This window comes from Mus musculus, chromosome 12 (genome assembly GCF_000001635.26).
Source record: "Mus musculus strain C57BL/6J chromosome 12, GRCm38.p6 C57BL/6J".
In the NCBI taxonomy this organism is placed as follows: Eukaryota; Metazoa; Chordata; class Mammalia; order Rodentia; family Muridae; genus Mus; species Mus musculus.
In genome coordinates, this window is record NC_000078.6 from 78,471,248 (window position 1) to 78,487,152 (window position 15,905).

Below are 15,905 nucleotides of genomic sequence, written 5' to 3' on the forward strand. Positions count from 1 at the left end.
CCTGGCTCATACAAGCAAATCTTATGGCAGCATTTTCTCAGTTAATAGATTTTCTTCCCAGATAACTTTAACTTCTGCAAGTTGACAATAAACTAGCCAGGACATGTGCCTTCTAGAAACTTTAAGCAATGTATTCCCTTTCTTCTTGTAAATAGGATATTTTGTACTTTACTGAAATGTGTCCAATTTATAGAAATTGTCTGATTTGTGCATGTGAATTATTCTTCATTTTGTCTTCAATATCAGTACTACTCTCCTGATTTTGGGGGGGGGGGTGCACACAAGCATGTATATGCAGTGCACATGTGTATGTGGGAGTCAGATGATAATGTTGATTGTCATTCCTTGGCATTGTCTGTCTTTTTTATGAGTCATGATCTGTCACTGTACTGAAAATTATTCAAGCAGGCAAGATTGACTGTCTACCTAGTAAGTCCCAGAGTTCTGTCTATTTCTGTCTCCCTAAATGTGTGATTCTAAAAGTGCATGCCACCATTGCTGTACTTTTCTTCATAAATACAGGTTGTTAGGATTTGGACTCAGATCTTCATTTCTTGTTACCAACTGAACCATCATCTCAGCCTCCACTTACACTCTTGATATTAGTATTTCTGTATTTTTTTGCATAAATTATTTCAATTTGATGGCTTTAAAGAACCAAATATTATCCTGCTTTTCTTTGATTTACAGATTATTCCCAAATTTGTTGTCTAGTTTCCAGGTATACAGGGATTTTCCTATTCGTCTTTCTGCTTTTAACTTCTAAGTTGCCGTCAGCATAGTAAGAGAACACATGAGTCTTTCAAATTCATTGTGGTCCAGTGTAAGATGGTTCTTGGTGACTGTGCTGTATGTTTTGGGGTAGAATATATATTATTCTGCATAGTTGAGTGTTTTATAGTTGCCTACCTGTTCAGTTAAGTGATTGTGTTGCTCAGTTCTGTATCCTTTTATTTTGCTTTTTAATGGTTCTATTTCAATACCTGAACATGTAATTTATCTGAATTGCACAAGGAAACCCTGGTTATTTACCCCATTGACTGAAAATAGAGCCCTATGTAATCTGCATATTGATGCTTATAAAACTTTTATTAATAATAGCCTAAACCTAGAATCAACCAAAACATACTTCATTAGCTGAAGAAAAGTCAACTGTGGGGCAGCCATATAATAGCATGTTATTCAAAAATAAAAAGAAATGGTCAGATCACAAAAATATGGGAGATGCTTTAATGCATATGACTAACTGAAGGCTGCCAGTTTGAAAAGCATGTGTAGGATTTATTATTATTATTATTATTATTATTATTATTATAATAGATGCTGGAACTGGTAAAAACTTTAGGATAATGAAATGATCAGTATTTCCTTGTAGTTTAATTGAAGGGGAAAATATATGAAAAAGTGACTCTAGCTGTCTTTTAGGGAAGTATGTTTTGTGATTCTGCCACCATTTGTGGTTACAATTCACTTTGCTGTTCATCAAAAAAAGAAGTCAGGACTGGAACTTATACAGGGTAGGACACAGGAGCTGTTGGAGAGGCCATGGAGAGGTGTTACTTACTGGCTTGCTTCCCCTGGCTTGCTCAGCTTGCTTTCTTATAGAACCCAACACTACCAGCCCAGGGATGGTATCACCCACAAGGGACCCTCTTCCCTTGATCAATTAAGAAAATGCCTTACAGCTGGATCTCATGGAGGCATTTTGTCAACTAAAGCTCCTTTCTCTGTGATAATTCCAGCCGTGTCGAGTTAACACAAAACCAGCCAGTACAATGTGTTTTGAGAGTCTTAAGTAATGTCTGAGGATAGGAATGACAAAGGGTCTAGTAAAAGGGCCATATGCATTCAGGCTTTCTGCCATAATTATTTATATCCTAACATATAACATCTATGAGAGAAATATTAACTGTATATTACCAGCATTGAAAATAGATGCTAATTGTGTAGTGATTCTTGCTTCTCAACTAGTGAGAGCCTTTATTCAGTGTCTAAATTTACAGACTCTTTCTCTCTTCTCCTGTCTACAATTTCTCTTTCTATTCTGGCTCAAAACTATTGAGGTACAAACATGCCATTAGACATATGTCAAACTCATAACTTTACATCACAAAGGATTTAGTACATGCAAATCACCAGATACACAAATTAACAGATCTAAACCACCAACCAAAGAGTGTACATGGAGCAACCTATGGCTCCAGCCACACATGTAGTGGTGGGGGGGGGGAGCGATGGACTTCTCAAACATCAATGGGAAGAGAGGCTCTTGGTCCTGTGAAGGCTCCATGCCCCAGTGTATGGGAATGTCAGATCAGGGAGGAGGGAGTGCATGGATGGGTGGAGGAGTACCCACATAGAAGCAGAGGGAGGGAGGATGGGATGGAGGTTTCCAGAGGGGAAACCATGAAAGGCGATAACATTTGAAATGTAAATGAAGAAAATATGCAATTAAAAAAATAGAAGTAGGGGAAGGGTCCTAACTTTAAAAATAGAAATTGAGATTGCAAGTTGATTATATACTATCATCCCTCCCCTTTCCTCCCCACTACCTTCACCTCGCCCTGCACACCTTCAAATTCATAGCCTCTTTTTTCACTAATTGTTATTGCACACATACATATACTTGTCTATACATATATATGCCTAAACATAATTGGTTCAGCCCATATAAGGTTACTTGCTGTATGCTTTCAAGATTGACCATTTGGGACTGAACAAACAATTCATGTGCCCTTCCCTGGGAAGACTATCTCTCCTGCTCTAGCTTTCTTCAGTTACCTGTAGTTATTTGTAGGGTTGAGGCCTCATGGCCTTTTCCTTTTTTGGGGGGAGTGGGTAATTTATTCCTTAATCTTGTTTTACAGTTCAGTCTTTATCCCCCTTCCAGTCCACCCTCAGACTGTCCCAAATCCCACACCTCCTCCCCCCACCTCCAAGAGGATATTCCCAACCCACCCCCACTCCACCAGACCTCCCCACTCCCTGGGGCTCCAAATCTCTTGAGGGTTAGATGCATCTTCTCTGGCTGAGTCCAAACCCAGCAGTCCTCTATTGTATCTGTGTTGGGGGCCTCATATCAGCTGGTGCATGCTGATTCATTAGTAGTCCAGTGTCTGAGAGATCTTGGGGGTCCAGGTTAATTGAGACTGCTGGTCCTCCTACAAGGTCACTCTCCTCAGCTTCTTTTAGCCTTCCCTAATTCAACAATGGGTCAGCTGCTTCTATCCATTGGTTGGGTGCAAATAACTGCATCTGACTCTCTCAGCTGCCTGTTGGGTCTTTTGGAGTTCCCTTTTTGTGAGTGCTCCCTCCCTAGCCTCAACCCCATCTCCCATTTGATGTTCTGCTTTTCTGTTGGAGGTGGGCTCTATAAGTTCCCTCTCCCTACTGTCAGAAGTCCCTCCCTATGAGTCTTGGGAGTCTCTCACCTCCCAGGTCTCTGGTGCATTCTGGGGGGTCCCCCCCCACCTCCTGTTTCCTAAGGTTGCCTGTTTCCATTCTTTCTGCTGGCCCTCAGGGCTTCAGTCCTTTTCCCTCACCCTATACCAGATCAGGTTCCCCTCATTGCCCCCCACCCCATCCACATTCCCTCCCCACTTCCCCACTTGTGTGTGCTTTTTTCTCTCTCCCAAGTGGGACTGAGGCATCCTTGGGCACTTCAGCTTGTTGAGCCTTTTGAATTCTGTGGTTCTGTGGACTGTATCTTGTGTTTTCTGTATGGGTTTTTTCTTTTTTCCTTTTCTTTTTCTTTTCTTTTCTTTTTTTTTCTAATATCCACTTATTAGTGAGTACATACCATGAATGTCCTTTTGGATCTGAGTTACCTCACTCAAGATGATATTTTCTAGTTCCATCCATTTGCCTGCAAAACTCAGGATGTCCTCATTCTTAATAGCTGAGTAGTATTCCAGTGTGTAAATGAACCACATTTACTGTATCCATTCTTCTGCCTTGGGACATCTAGGTTGTTTCTAGCTTCTTGCTATCACAAATAAGGCTGCTATGAACATAGTGGAACTCGTGCCCCTGTGGCATGGTGGGGCATCTTTTGGGTATATTCCCAAGAGTGGTATAGCTGGATTTTCAGATAGATATATTTCCAATATTCTGTGGAACCTCCAGATTGATTTCCAGAGTGGTTGTACCAGTTTGCAATCACACTGGCATTGGAAGAGTGTTCCTCTTTCTCCACATCCTCTCCAACTTATGTTGTCATATGAGGTTTTGATCTTATCTATTCTGATTGGTGAAGGTGGAATCTCAGGGTCATTTTGATTTGTATTTGATCACTAAAGACTTTGAACATTTCTTTAGGTGCTTCTCAGCCATTCGAGATTCTTCGGTTGTGAATTCTTGGTTTATTTCTATATCCCATTTTTTGATTGGGTTGTTTGGGTTTTTTTTTTTCTTTTGGTGATTAACTTCTTGAGTTCTTTATATATTTTGGGAAAGGGTTTTCCAAGCAAATGGTTCCAGGAAACAAGCAGGAGTTGCCATCCTAATATCCAATAAAATAGACTTTCAACCAGAAGTTATCAAGCATGATGAAAAAGGACACTCATATTAATCAACGGGAAAATCCAAGAGGATGTCTCAATTCTGAACATCTATGCTACAAATGCAAGAGCATCCAAATTCATAAAAGAAACATAAAGCTCAAAAAATATAGTCTTAAATGAGCTCTTTTCCAATTCACATTATGAGCTAAGAAAATCTTGCCAAGACTATAAAAAGAGAGTGGAGACAAAGGAAAAATATAGACCGATATCTTGTCTAAAACTGATATAACATCTTCATAAAGTACTAACACACACACACACACACACAAAATGAAGATCCAATGGACTTAAAAGGAACAAAGATGCTCACTTCTTATCCTGAATCACCATATTAATAAAATACATAGTTCGACAAGCCTATGGGTATTTCAAGTGATTCAGAAAGGCATTTTTTTTCAAAGACATTTTCTGTGTAGTCTTGGCTGCCCTAGAACTTGCTGTGTAGACCAGACTGGTATCAAACACACAGAGATCCACCCGCCTCTGCCTCCCAAGTTCAGGGATTAAAGACACATGCCACTATTGCCTGGCCGAAATTGTATCTTATTTACAACATTTCTCCTTTCCCTTTTCTTTCAAGTTCTCCCATGTACTCCCTCCCAACTTTCCTTCAAATTCATTAGCATTCTTTCCATCAATTATTGTTGCATAAGTATGTGTATGTGTGGACCTAATAGGTTATATTGTACATATGTTTGCAGTGTTGACCATTTGGCCCTGAACAAGCAGCTGGTGTGCTCTTTTCTATGGAGAGCTACCTTTCCCACTCCCACCTTACTCATTTGCCTGTAGTTTTTGTGTAGTGCTAAGGACTTAGGACCTTTTCCGCATGCAGTTTGGCATGTTCATTGGTTTCATGCATTTTAAGTTAACATTTGGGTGGTCATATTGTTAAGACTGAGTTTACTAGGAGACAATCACACAGCAAAGTCCCACAAAAGCATTTGATAAAATTCCGTACAATGCAGTAGTTTTGAGCAAACAAGGATTAGATTTTTCTTTTCTTTATTCAGTAGTGCAGATGTACTTAACAGTTACATGTTACTAGTATTCTTTTATTATAAGTAAAAGTCCTGTTATAACTAACTCTTGTACATGGTACAAACCAAAGGATTTGTATAAATATAAAACATACTTTATGACTACACATCCATAAATTTAATAAAAATCAATAGTCTTAGAACCAGTGGATAATGACCTCCCAATGGCTGCATAGTTGAAGTCCCTCTTTCAACTAATCTTGCACATTCTGTATACTTTAGCACCTACCATGAGCCCAAAGCCACTTACACATAGGTCAGAATTATATATAATTAACTAAGGTAATGGCAGTGACTGTGATCATACAAAGATGTAATGACCTCCCCCAGCCACTCCTCTTAAAGAACATCAAAACAGTCACAGGCCCAATCCTAAGTCTTTTGCAAGTAGTCATAGCTGATCTGATGAGGATTGTGACTCAGAAAACAATGCTGTATAACACCTACTGATCAGATTTCAAAGAAATATACTTCATGCTAAAATCCTGTGAGCATGTACACACACACACATATGTATGTTTTTGGAAGTGTTATGTATAGATGAATATATGTTTAATGATATCCATATATGTATATTAAAATAATATAGCTTATGAAACTGTCAGCAGAAGACCCTTCCTTAATAAATACAATGGAAAACTATCAAGGAAGTGACTGAATTTTAATTTTGGGCCTCCAAATAGACTTGTTCACACATGCACCGGCACTCAAAAAAACACACAGGTACATAGGCATGTATACCACATACACACATACATATAAAAAAATTCTAAAAGAAATAATTTTCCATTAATCAATATTATTATTACATTGTATACTCTTGTTTATATAATATAGTTTAAAGAATATAAATCTCATATATGGGAATTGGGATATAACTTAAGGGTAGGTATTTTTGCCCTGCAAGCACAAAACCCTGGAGTTGAGGGTCAAGGTGGGACTTCAATAATCCCAAGAGTACTTTGGCTTTACTTTTTTTAGTGCCTTAGTTAGGGTTTTACTGCTGTGAACAGACACCGTGACCAAGGCAACTCTTAAAAGACATTTAATTGGGACTGGCTCAGAGGTTCAGTCCATTATCATCAAGGCGGGAACATGACGGTATCCAGGCAGGCAGACGTGGTATAGGAGGAGATGAGAGTTCTGCATCTTCATCTAAAGGCAGATCAGAGAAGACTGGTTCCCACATGTTTAGGAGGAGGGTCTCATTGCCCATCCCCACAATGACACACTTCCTCCAACATGGCCACATCTCCAAATAGTGCCACTCCATGAGCCAACCATATTCAAACTACCACATTCCACTCTCTGGTCCCTACACACTTGTTCAAACACATGAGTCTATAGGAGCTATGCCTGGCCATAGCATAATAAATATATATATTTAATCCAACTTCCAAAGTGCCCATTGTCTATAGCAGTCTCAACAATGTTAAAAGTTCAAAGTCTCTTCTGAGATTCATATAATCACTTAACTGTAATTCCCAAAGCAAGACAAGAAACAGCTGGGCACACTCTGAACTCTACATCTCCATGCCTGATGTCAAAGCAGTCTTCAGATCTCCAACTTCTTTTTCAACTTTGTTAACTACAACAAACTTTTTCTCCTGCCCTGGTTCCACTCCGTGTTATCAGCTTTCCTTTGCAAGTATTCCACAGCTCTGGCATTTAACATCTTGGGGCCTCCAAAGCAACTTCAGCTTCACAGCTTCTGGTTCCAATGACTGACATCCACACATGATCTTCTGGACTTCTCCACCACTTCTCCAGCTCTGCCATCTACAGCACTTTAGGCTCTTGTTGATCCACTTCACTCCACTGCTGCTGCTGTCCTTGGTGGTCATCCCATGTTATTGGCATTTCCAATACACTGGAGTCTTCTGCTGCAAAGAGGCTCCACCAGTAGACTCTCTTCAGAGTGTCAAACCTCAACTTCTTTGTATGAGCCCTTCAGTCATGGGCCATCAACTGCAACTGAGGCTATACCTTCATCAGTACCTTACAATGACTCTCACAGTGCCAAGCCTCAGATGATTGTCCCTTCAGACCTTCAAACCAGTACACCTGTGTGGTTCTTACACATTACCAAGTCCAGCTGCAGCATGAGGAACAACCTTGGCTATCTCTGGAACATGGCTTCTTTGTACTATCAGAAATATTTCCCAGAAGATTTTGCCTCGGTAATGCTGGTGTCTTCTTAATCACTGCTAATTTCTTAGCTCCAGTTAACCAGCATCAGTTGACACAGTAATCCTTTCTATTCTTGACTCTTAACCCAGAGCCACATGGCCAAAGCTGTGGAGTTCTGCTTGTTGGGGCTAGAACATGGCCCTGTTATTCTATTACCAGCTTTCTGTTTTCCAACTCCCTCATTGCCTAAACCTGGCTGTACTGGAACTTGCTCTGTAAATTGACCTTGAACTGAGAGATCTCCATGGCTGTTTCCTATATGCTGGAAATAAAGATGTGTACCACCATGCCTGGGTCTAAGCTTTTCATTACCACTCAAGATTCAGATCAAAAGACAGTGTCAGCCGGACATGGTGGTGTACCCCTTTAATCCCAGCACTTGGAGGCAGAGGCAGACGGATTTCTGACCAGGCCAGCCTGGTCTACAAAGTGAGCTCCAAGACAGCCGGGGCTATACAGAGAAACCCTGTCTCGAAAAAAAAAAAAAAAAAAAAGAAAGAAAGAAAGAAAGAAAGAAAGAAAGAAAGAAAGAAAGAAAAAAGACAATGTCTTCCAACCCTAATATCTGGATCACAAGTGTGCTCTATATTTCTGGATTGTACTTGTGCAAACCTGGACCATGTGGTTTCAGTGGATAAGAATTTCAGTATGTGTCCTAAAGACTGTTTGTATGGTATTTTAATGAAAAATATGGCTGCTTTTTGCCCTTGCCTGAAGAGTCTACCTAAGGCTAAAGACAAAGGAAGTCTCAAAAAAGTCCAGCAGAGACTTTGTTCTCTGCGTTAGTCTTTTTTAAAAATTAGTTCATTTATTACATTCCAGCCATTGCAATCCCCTACCAGAGTTTCTCATTTCCATTTCTCCTCCCACTTTCCTCTGAGAGGGTGATTCCCCCTCACCCACCACCAGGCATCCCCCTTCCCTGGACCCTCAAGTGTCTAGGGGATTAGGCACATCTTCTCCCACTGAGACCAGACCAGGCAGTCCTCTTCAATATATGTGCTAGGGGCCTCTGCTTTAGTCTTATGAAGAGCATTGTTATGAAAGGAAGTAATCTGAGAAAGGAAAAATATAAAATGTATGGTTCAAGTAATAAAGGAGCACCAAGAAGTGAAATGGATGGAGCTGAATCCTATGTTCAAGGAGTTAAATGTGTTAAGGAAATGGAATGTAGTGGTTGGAATATATTTGGCCTAGGGAGTGTCGCTATTAGAATGTGTGGCCTTGTTGGAGCAGGTGTAGCCTTGTTGGAGGAACTGTGTCACTGTGCAGTAGGCAATAAGATCCTCATCTTAATCACATGGGAGCCAGTCTTCTCCTAGAAGCCTTCAGATGAAGATGTAGAACTCTCAGCAACAAAGTCTTCCATATTCCTACTTGGATAGCTCTTTAAGCCCTACTTAAAGCATTCTACTGATTTCCAGTATCCACATTCTTCCAAAAAAAAGCATGGTCAGGCCTACCACTGCAATATCCCACTCCTGATACCAACTTCTGTATAAGGGCAACATTAAATCGGGGCTGGCTTACAGGTTCAGTGGTTCAGTCCATTATGATGAAGGCAGCATCCAGGCAGACATGGTGCAGGAGGAGCTTAGAAAAAAAAAATTCCATAATTTGAAGTAGTATAGAGAAGGGGGCATGAGGGATGGCTCAAGGGAAGAAAGGAAAGGTGTAAATATTATAATTAAACAATCTGAAAAGTAAAACAATTTTAAAAGAAATTGAAAATGATCCATCCAAGACCTTTCTATAATAAAACACCTGTTACTATCAATAGTTCTGTATATGACTAAGCTTTTTGGTTCCTCCCCCGCACAGCAATTCATGTGTGAAATTTACTTTCTAGACTTATTGAGAAGTTAAAGAGCAAATTGAAACCCAATTCTTGAATGCTTTTTAATTTAGATTTTTTAACATTAATATTACTACATTAGACATATTAATGAAATGTGTCCTTGAATCTTTACAATTTATAAAAGCTAAAATTAAACAAAAAGCCTGTTATACAAAGGTCAGGTTACTTTAAAATAGATACTTTATTCTCATTCCATGTTCAATCTTTTTTTTTAAGGTTTAATGTTCCAACCACTATTATAAAAACATCAGTCAGAATGTCCAAATTGTATAACAATTTCTAATTGCTTATTGTAACATTTTATTTCTATAATAGTTTCCCTCATATATTTACAGTATGTTTGGCTTTTGTTAAATATTTGTTGTAATTCATTATTCAATCTTCTTTCTCCTTCTTTTCAGACCAGTGTGTGGAATAAGGGGGAAAACTCTGATAATTAACCTACCTGGTAGCAAGAAAGGATCTCAGGTAAGCATTCTTTACACTAAATGGATGACATTTTATGAATGGACTTTTAACCAACTGTGAGAATAAACAACCAAAAAGTTGAATACACCATAAGACTGCTCACTGCTGACACTAATCACAAATTCAAGTTATTCCCAAACAGCGTCCTCAAATTTCATAATTCATAGAATTAGGAAAAATGATTAGAAACAATCGTAGGATTTACTAACACATAATATACATACAGTTATGGTTTATAGACGGAAAGAAGAAAGATTAAAATGAACCAGCATAAGTAGATTGGGGTCTATTTAAACATACCAGATGCAGAGCTTCCTTTGTCTTCTTCCTGTGTATTCATGATTTGTTTATCTCCATAATTTTAGTCTTTATCTCTTTAGTCTCCAATATCTTTCAGAGGCAAAGTAATGCCAAACCTGCATTGTAATTCACGTTGTTAAGCAATCTGGCTGCCCAAGTCCTCTGGCAAACAAGAACACTCTCAGACAGTCTAGTGTACTAGAAGTCTCCCTTCTAGTAGCTAAAGGAAAGGCTAGACTCTTTCTGAGTGATAATTAATCCTGCACTACATTTGGTATGGTATTGTCTGGTATTTGGGTAAGGACTTTTACCAAACGATTAACATTACTCAGAGTTATATTTACTGTAACATTTATATCACCAATACAGCAATATTATTAAGGAGAATATGCCTGATTTGTAAGCAGGAACATGAAATATGGTTAGATTTAAAGAAACATGTAATCTAACCTTTAAAGACATTATGTATGGTTTCATATTTTATTATAAGTTATTCATTTATTACCTTGATCTCTTGTTGTTTGTACTATATGACATTCATGTAGTACTATATATCAGAAATTGCCTGAAACAATTTCCAGTTCTTTGTTGGTCAATCATTTTCTGTTGGTGTTACACCTTTAAGGAGGCTCTAATTTACTTTCCAAATATATTTGGCCAACAATATCAGTAGTGCTATGGTAATAGTAATGCCATTATAGCATACCTAGATGTAGAAATTATACAACTGAAAAAATAAACTCCAAAGATATTGGATTAAAGTAGAGTCAGAAAAATACTGAATTACTGGAGTTTGTAAAAGTAACTGTTATTTGCCAGATGTAATTGTCATCTGCAAGACCAACTGCTAAATATACTCATCCTTTCTAGTCATTTCTGAACTCTGGCTGGTTGGTTCAACTCGGCTGTTCTGGCTCAAATTCCTCTCCAAACTGACTGATTCTATCTGGCTTCTCTCAGCTTCTCACTGAATTGCTGTGCTTGGTCTCAAACTATCTCTGACAATTTGTTCTAATCTTTTGGCTCCTTCTTATTCCCTGGCTTCAACTGCCTCTGTTGACCTGCATTGGACTACATTCAACTCCACTGCACTGTGCCACTATACTAACTCCCAGCCGAATCACCAAACTCAGTTCCACTTACCTGAACTGACTGATCTGAGCTCGCTCTTCCCCTTCTCTTGTTTTTGTTTTGTTGGGTTTTTTTTTTTTCAATTTATTCTTTAAACCTTTTTTACAGTCCAGACTTCATCTTCCTCCCAGTCTACCCCCCAAATGCTCCCCATCCCATACCTCCTCTCCCCACCCCACCCCCATCTCCAAGAGAATACCCACACCCACACCCACACCCGTCAGACCTCCCCACTCCTTAGGGCCTCAAGTCTCTTGGGGATTAGATGCATCTTCTCTCACTGAGGTCAGACCAGGCAGTCCTCTGTTGTACATGTGTCAGGGGCCTCATATCAGCTGATGTATGCTGCCTGGTTGGTGGCTCAGTGTCCTAGAGATCTCGGGATCCAGGTCAGTTGAGACTGCCATTCTTCCTCTAGAGTCACCCTCCTTCTCAGCTTTTTCGAGCTTTTCCCCCAGTTCAACCACAGGTCCCCAGCTTCCATCCATTGGTTGGGTGCTAGTATCTGCATCTGACTCTTTCAGCTGCTTGTTGGGCCTCTCAGAGGACAGTCATGCTAGGTTCATGTCTATAAACATATGACATTAGTAATTCTGTGTCAGGGCCCCAATCCTCACTTGAGTTGGGTCCCAATTGGGGCCTGTCACTGGACCTCCTTTCTCTCATGCTCTTTGCCACTTTTGTCCCTGCAGTTCCTTCAGACAGGAACAATTCTGGGACACAGCTTTTGACTGTGGAATGACAACCCCATCTGCTTTCTTCTCCCTCCCAAGTGGGATTTATGCATCCTTACTTGGGTGCTTCAACTTCTTAACTTTCTTGAATTTTGTGGGTTGTATCCTGGGTATTTTGTACTTTTGTGGCTCATATCCACTTATTCGTGAGTACATTCCATGCTATCTCTGACTCATTCTGTAAAACCATTCTCTGATTTGTCACTTTGTCTGCCCCTCAATTAGACATCATTGTTTGGGATTAAAGGTATGTACTAAAGAATTCCAGACAGAGGGATTAAAGGTGTGTACTAAGAGTGTTTCTGCATTCCAGCTGGATCACAAAGGCCTAGAAGGTCTTTGGATGTGATCAGATCAGCCATATTGCTGGATTAAAGTTCCTCTATAAGAGTTCTCTTCACAATAACAGTTAACTGATGCATCATTATATCAGATGACCAGAATGTCTTCTGCAGTGATGTTGCTCCGCTTTCTAGGCTTGTCAGTTTCCAAATATTGGTTCAGCAATATGTGACTTTACCATTTCAAGTGTTCATTATACTTGTGATATTAATCATTACCTATCTTGTTTTGAGCCTCTTTTAATACTTAAATGTAAAATTTTCTGTTACATAATTTTTCTTTAATTCTTCCACTTTTGGCTTCCATTCCTCCTTTCATTTATACTCATCCAAAGTTTTACATCTTTGACAATTACTGCTATTGGCCTAACATTTTATATTGCAGCAAGACACTGTCATCTCGAAAATTCACATATAAGAACCACAGAATCATTTAAAAAATAATAAAGTTTTAAGAAAGTCATTTTTTTACCCATGAAAGAAGTTACAGAGACAAAGTTTGGAGCTAAGACGAAAGGATGGACTATCCAGAGACTACCCCACCCGGGGATCCATCCCATAATCAGCCACCAAACCCAGACACTATTACATATGCCAGCAAGATTTTGCTGAAGGGACCCTGATATAGCTGTCTCTTGTGAGGCTATGCCAGTGCCTGGCAAATACAGAAGAGGATGCTCACAATCATCTATAGGATGGAACACAGGGCCCCCAATGGAGAAGCTAGAGAAAGGAGAAGCTAGAGAAAGTACCCAAGGAGCTGAAGGGGTCTGCAGCCCTATAGGTGGAACAACATTATGAACTAACCAGTACCCCAGAGCTCATGTCTCTAGTTGCATATGTAGCAGAAGATGGCCTAGTCGGCCATCATTGGGAAGAGAGGCCCCTTGGTCTTGCAAACTTTATATGCCCCAGTACAGGGGAACACCAGAGCCAAGAAGTGGAGTGGGTGGGTAGGGGAGCAGGGCAGGGGGAGGGTATAGGGAACTTTCGGGATAGCATTTGAAATGTAAATAAAGAAAATATCTAATTAAAAAAGAATAATAAAAAAGAAAGTCATTTTTTTAAGCTATATATGTAACTATTCTCAATGGGGCATTCATGGCATAGGTTAGAGATACTCCTGATAGTATCTATCACTCCATGCACACCTATTTACATGGTAGGGTTACACAGATAAAGAACTAGTGGACTGTCTCCCCAATTAGGCAATATCGTAGCATCCACTATCAAGTCTAGCTTGTCCAGATGCAGTAAGGGCAAAAGCGAACATCGCTGACTGAATTCTGACTTCCTCCCACCCCCTAAATTAAAGATATATTTAACATCCTCTTGCTTAGAAATTGTCTCCTATTCTGGCACCCACTGTGCTGTGCCCACTGTGTCAGGTTAAAAGAAAAATAGGTATGAGTGTCTCTGTCCAAGTTCCCCTTTCCTGCAAAAGTGAAAAAAATCCAACTGGTAAGAATGTTCCTTATTCATCTGCCTTCCAATATTGAGTGTGAAGAGACACTCATAAAGGCATATAAGAGCCCTTCATAATTTTCCCCTGTGAAGAGAAAGACAAAAGTTTGAAGTATTTATTTCATTATCCAAGTTATTATTCCTAGGATGAAATGCTAAAACGTATTTTTATCTTCAGGATTTACCAACATCAATCTTTTTTTACATTTGGTAGATGGAGCAGAGCCCTAAAAGTCACACTTTATTTCTTCTCTCTGGCAAACCAACTTCAATCTTAATGTATATAGACCTTTCCCCCTTTAGAATATTAGTGTTCTATGGTTTCTGGCTTATTTGTAGGCAGATAGAACAGTTATTGTTGATGTTTTATGACTCGGAGGGTGCAAATGAATATACCTTAATTCACCCTATCTTGCTTTCCTGTAAGTAGATTGTATCCACTTACCTGTTATGCCCATGTAGCCAATTTAATCATCCAGAGTGGATGTGATCACAGCCAATTCCTAATCCTAGGAGAGAGTTCTTTGGATGGACATAGACATATTTTACTTTAATACACACCCTTGAATTCCCAGAATGACTTCAATTGCCCCAGGCATCCATGTCTCCAATATATAAGTTTCCATAGCTTTACTTCCTGAATATGTAGTTATACCATTGAACGTTTCCCAGAAGTTAGAAAAGGAAATGTATAAGTATAGCTGAGATACAACATAGAGGTATAGGTTATGCTGGCAATTCACGGGCTCTTGGAAGATGTTATGGTTCAAACATGATTTTTTTTTCATTTTCTTCAGCCAGCTGCAAAGTTGGAACATTCCAAAAGATGAGCCTCACTAATGAGTACTTATGCTTTAGGTGATTCCTAAAACCACGTACTAATTCACAAGGATTCACAGAGCTCACTGACAGGTGTTATAGCTATTATTTATATGGGGAGGTAATGTGGATTAAAATTATGAAGGAAAAAGCTCGTAGGGCAGACATAAGATGTTTTCATTGTCTGCTCTCATTTGGAATCAAGCACATGTTACCATCCTGTTCCTGACACAGTGGCAATAGACATGCGGATCATTGCTGATGATGAATGCCAACCTGAGCCTTTGGTACCCATAGTTTTCAGGATATATGGTAGTCAAAGATGCCAGCACATAAAAATACTTTATCAGACATGACATTCTGATGTCTGGAGATAGCCTTAGGAAGCTGAAAGAAAATATCAAACCTCTGTTTCATCAAGATTATATTCTTTTCAATATACTACTTTTCATTTGTTCGTTTTGTTGGTTAGTTTTCTGTTTGTTTTTGTTTTTGTTTTTCAAGACAGGATTTCTTTGTATAGCCGTGGCTATACTAGAACTAGCTCTGTAGACCAGGCTGGCCTGGAACTCACAGAGATCTGCCTACCTCTGCCTCCTGAGTACTGGGATTAAAGGTGTGCACTACTACTTCCAGGCTACCATATATTGTTTAAATGGTAAGCAACTGAGCAGAGAATCAAAAGATCAGTCATCTTTCAAGCTATGGCATTAATGCTTCTAAATTTTATAAGATATTTCTATACCTTGTAGACTTTATTAAGCTGTTGCTTTAATGTAAAAGAGAAAGAATTCCACCTATTTCCTTGCCTATTGTTTTTTGGAGATAATGGCACATGAAGAAAAGATTATATAGATTTCTGTTCACAACTCTATTCAACTTTATTTCTATTTTTACTGATTGCATAGTGTTATGTAGTAGCTATACTAGTCTTTATAATTTATGGTAATAAAATTTCAGTCTGAACAAAGAAAACTGATTTTTTTTCTTTTTTTAAT

At 39.2% G+C, this 15,905-nt stretch overlaps 1 protein-coding gene across 22 annotated transcripts in view; it reads left to right on the plus strand.

The window, feature by feature from the left end:
- Gphn (gephyrin) overlaps positions 1 to 15,905 on the plus strand; it is a 467,448-nt gene that overhangs the window by 253,923 nt on the left and 197,620 nt on the right. For all 22 annotated transcript variants that reach the window (XM_006515899.4, XM_017315079.2, XM_006515903.4 and 19 more), the window contains one exon: positions 10,052 to 10,118. In XM_006515899.4, the coding sequence (XP_006515962.1) occupies positions 10,052 to 10,118 (67 nt within the window). The remainder of the gene's footprint in view (positions 1 to 10,051; positions 10,119 to 15,905) is intronic.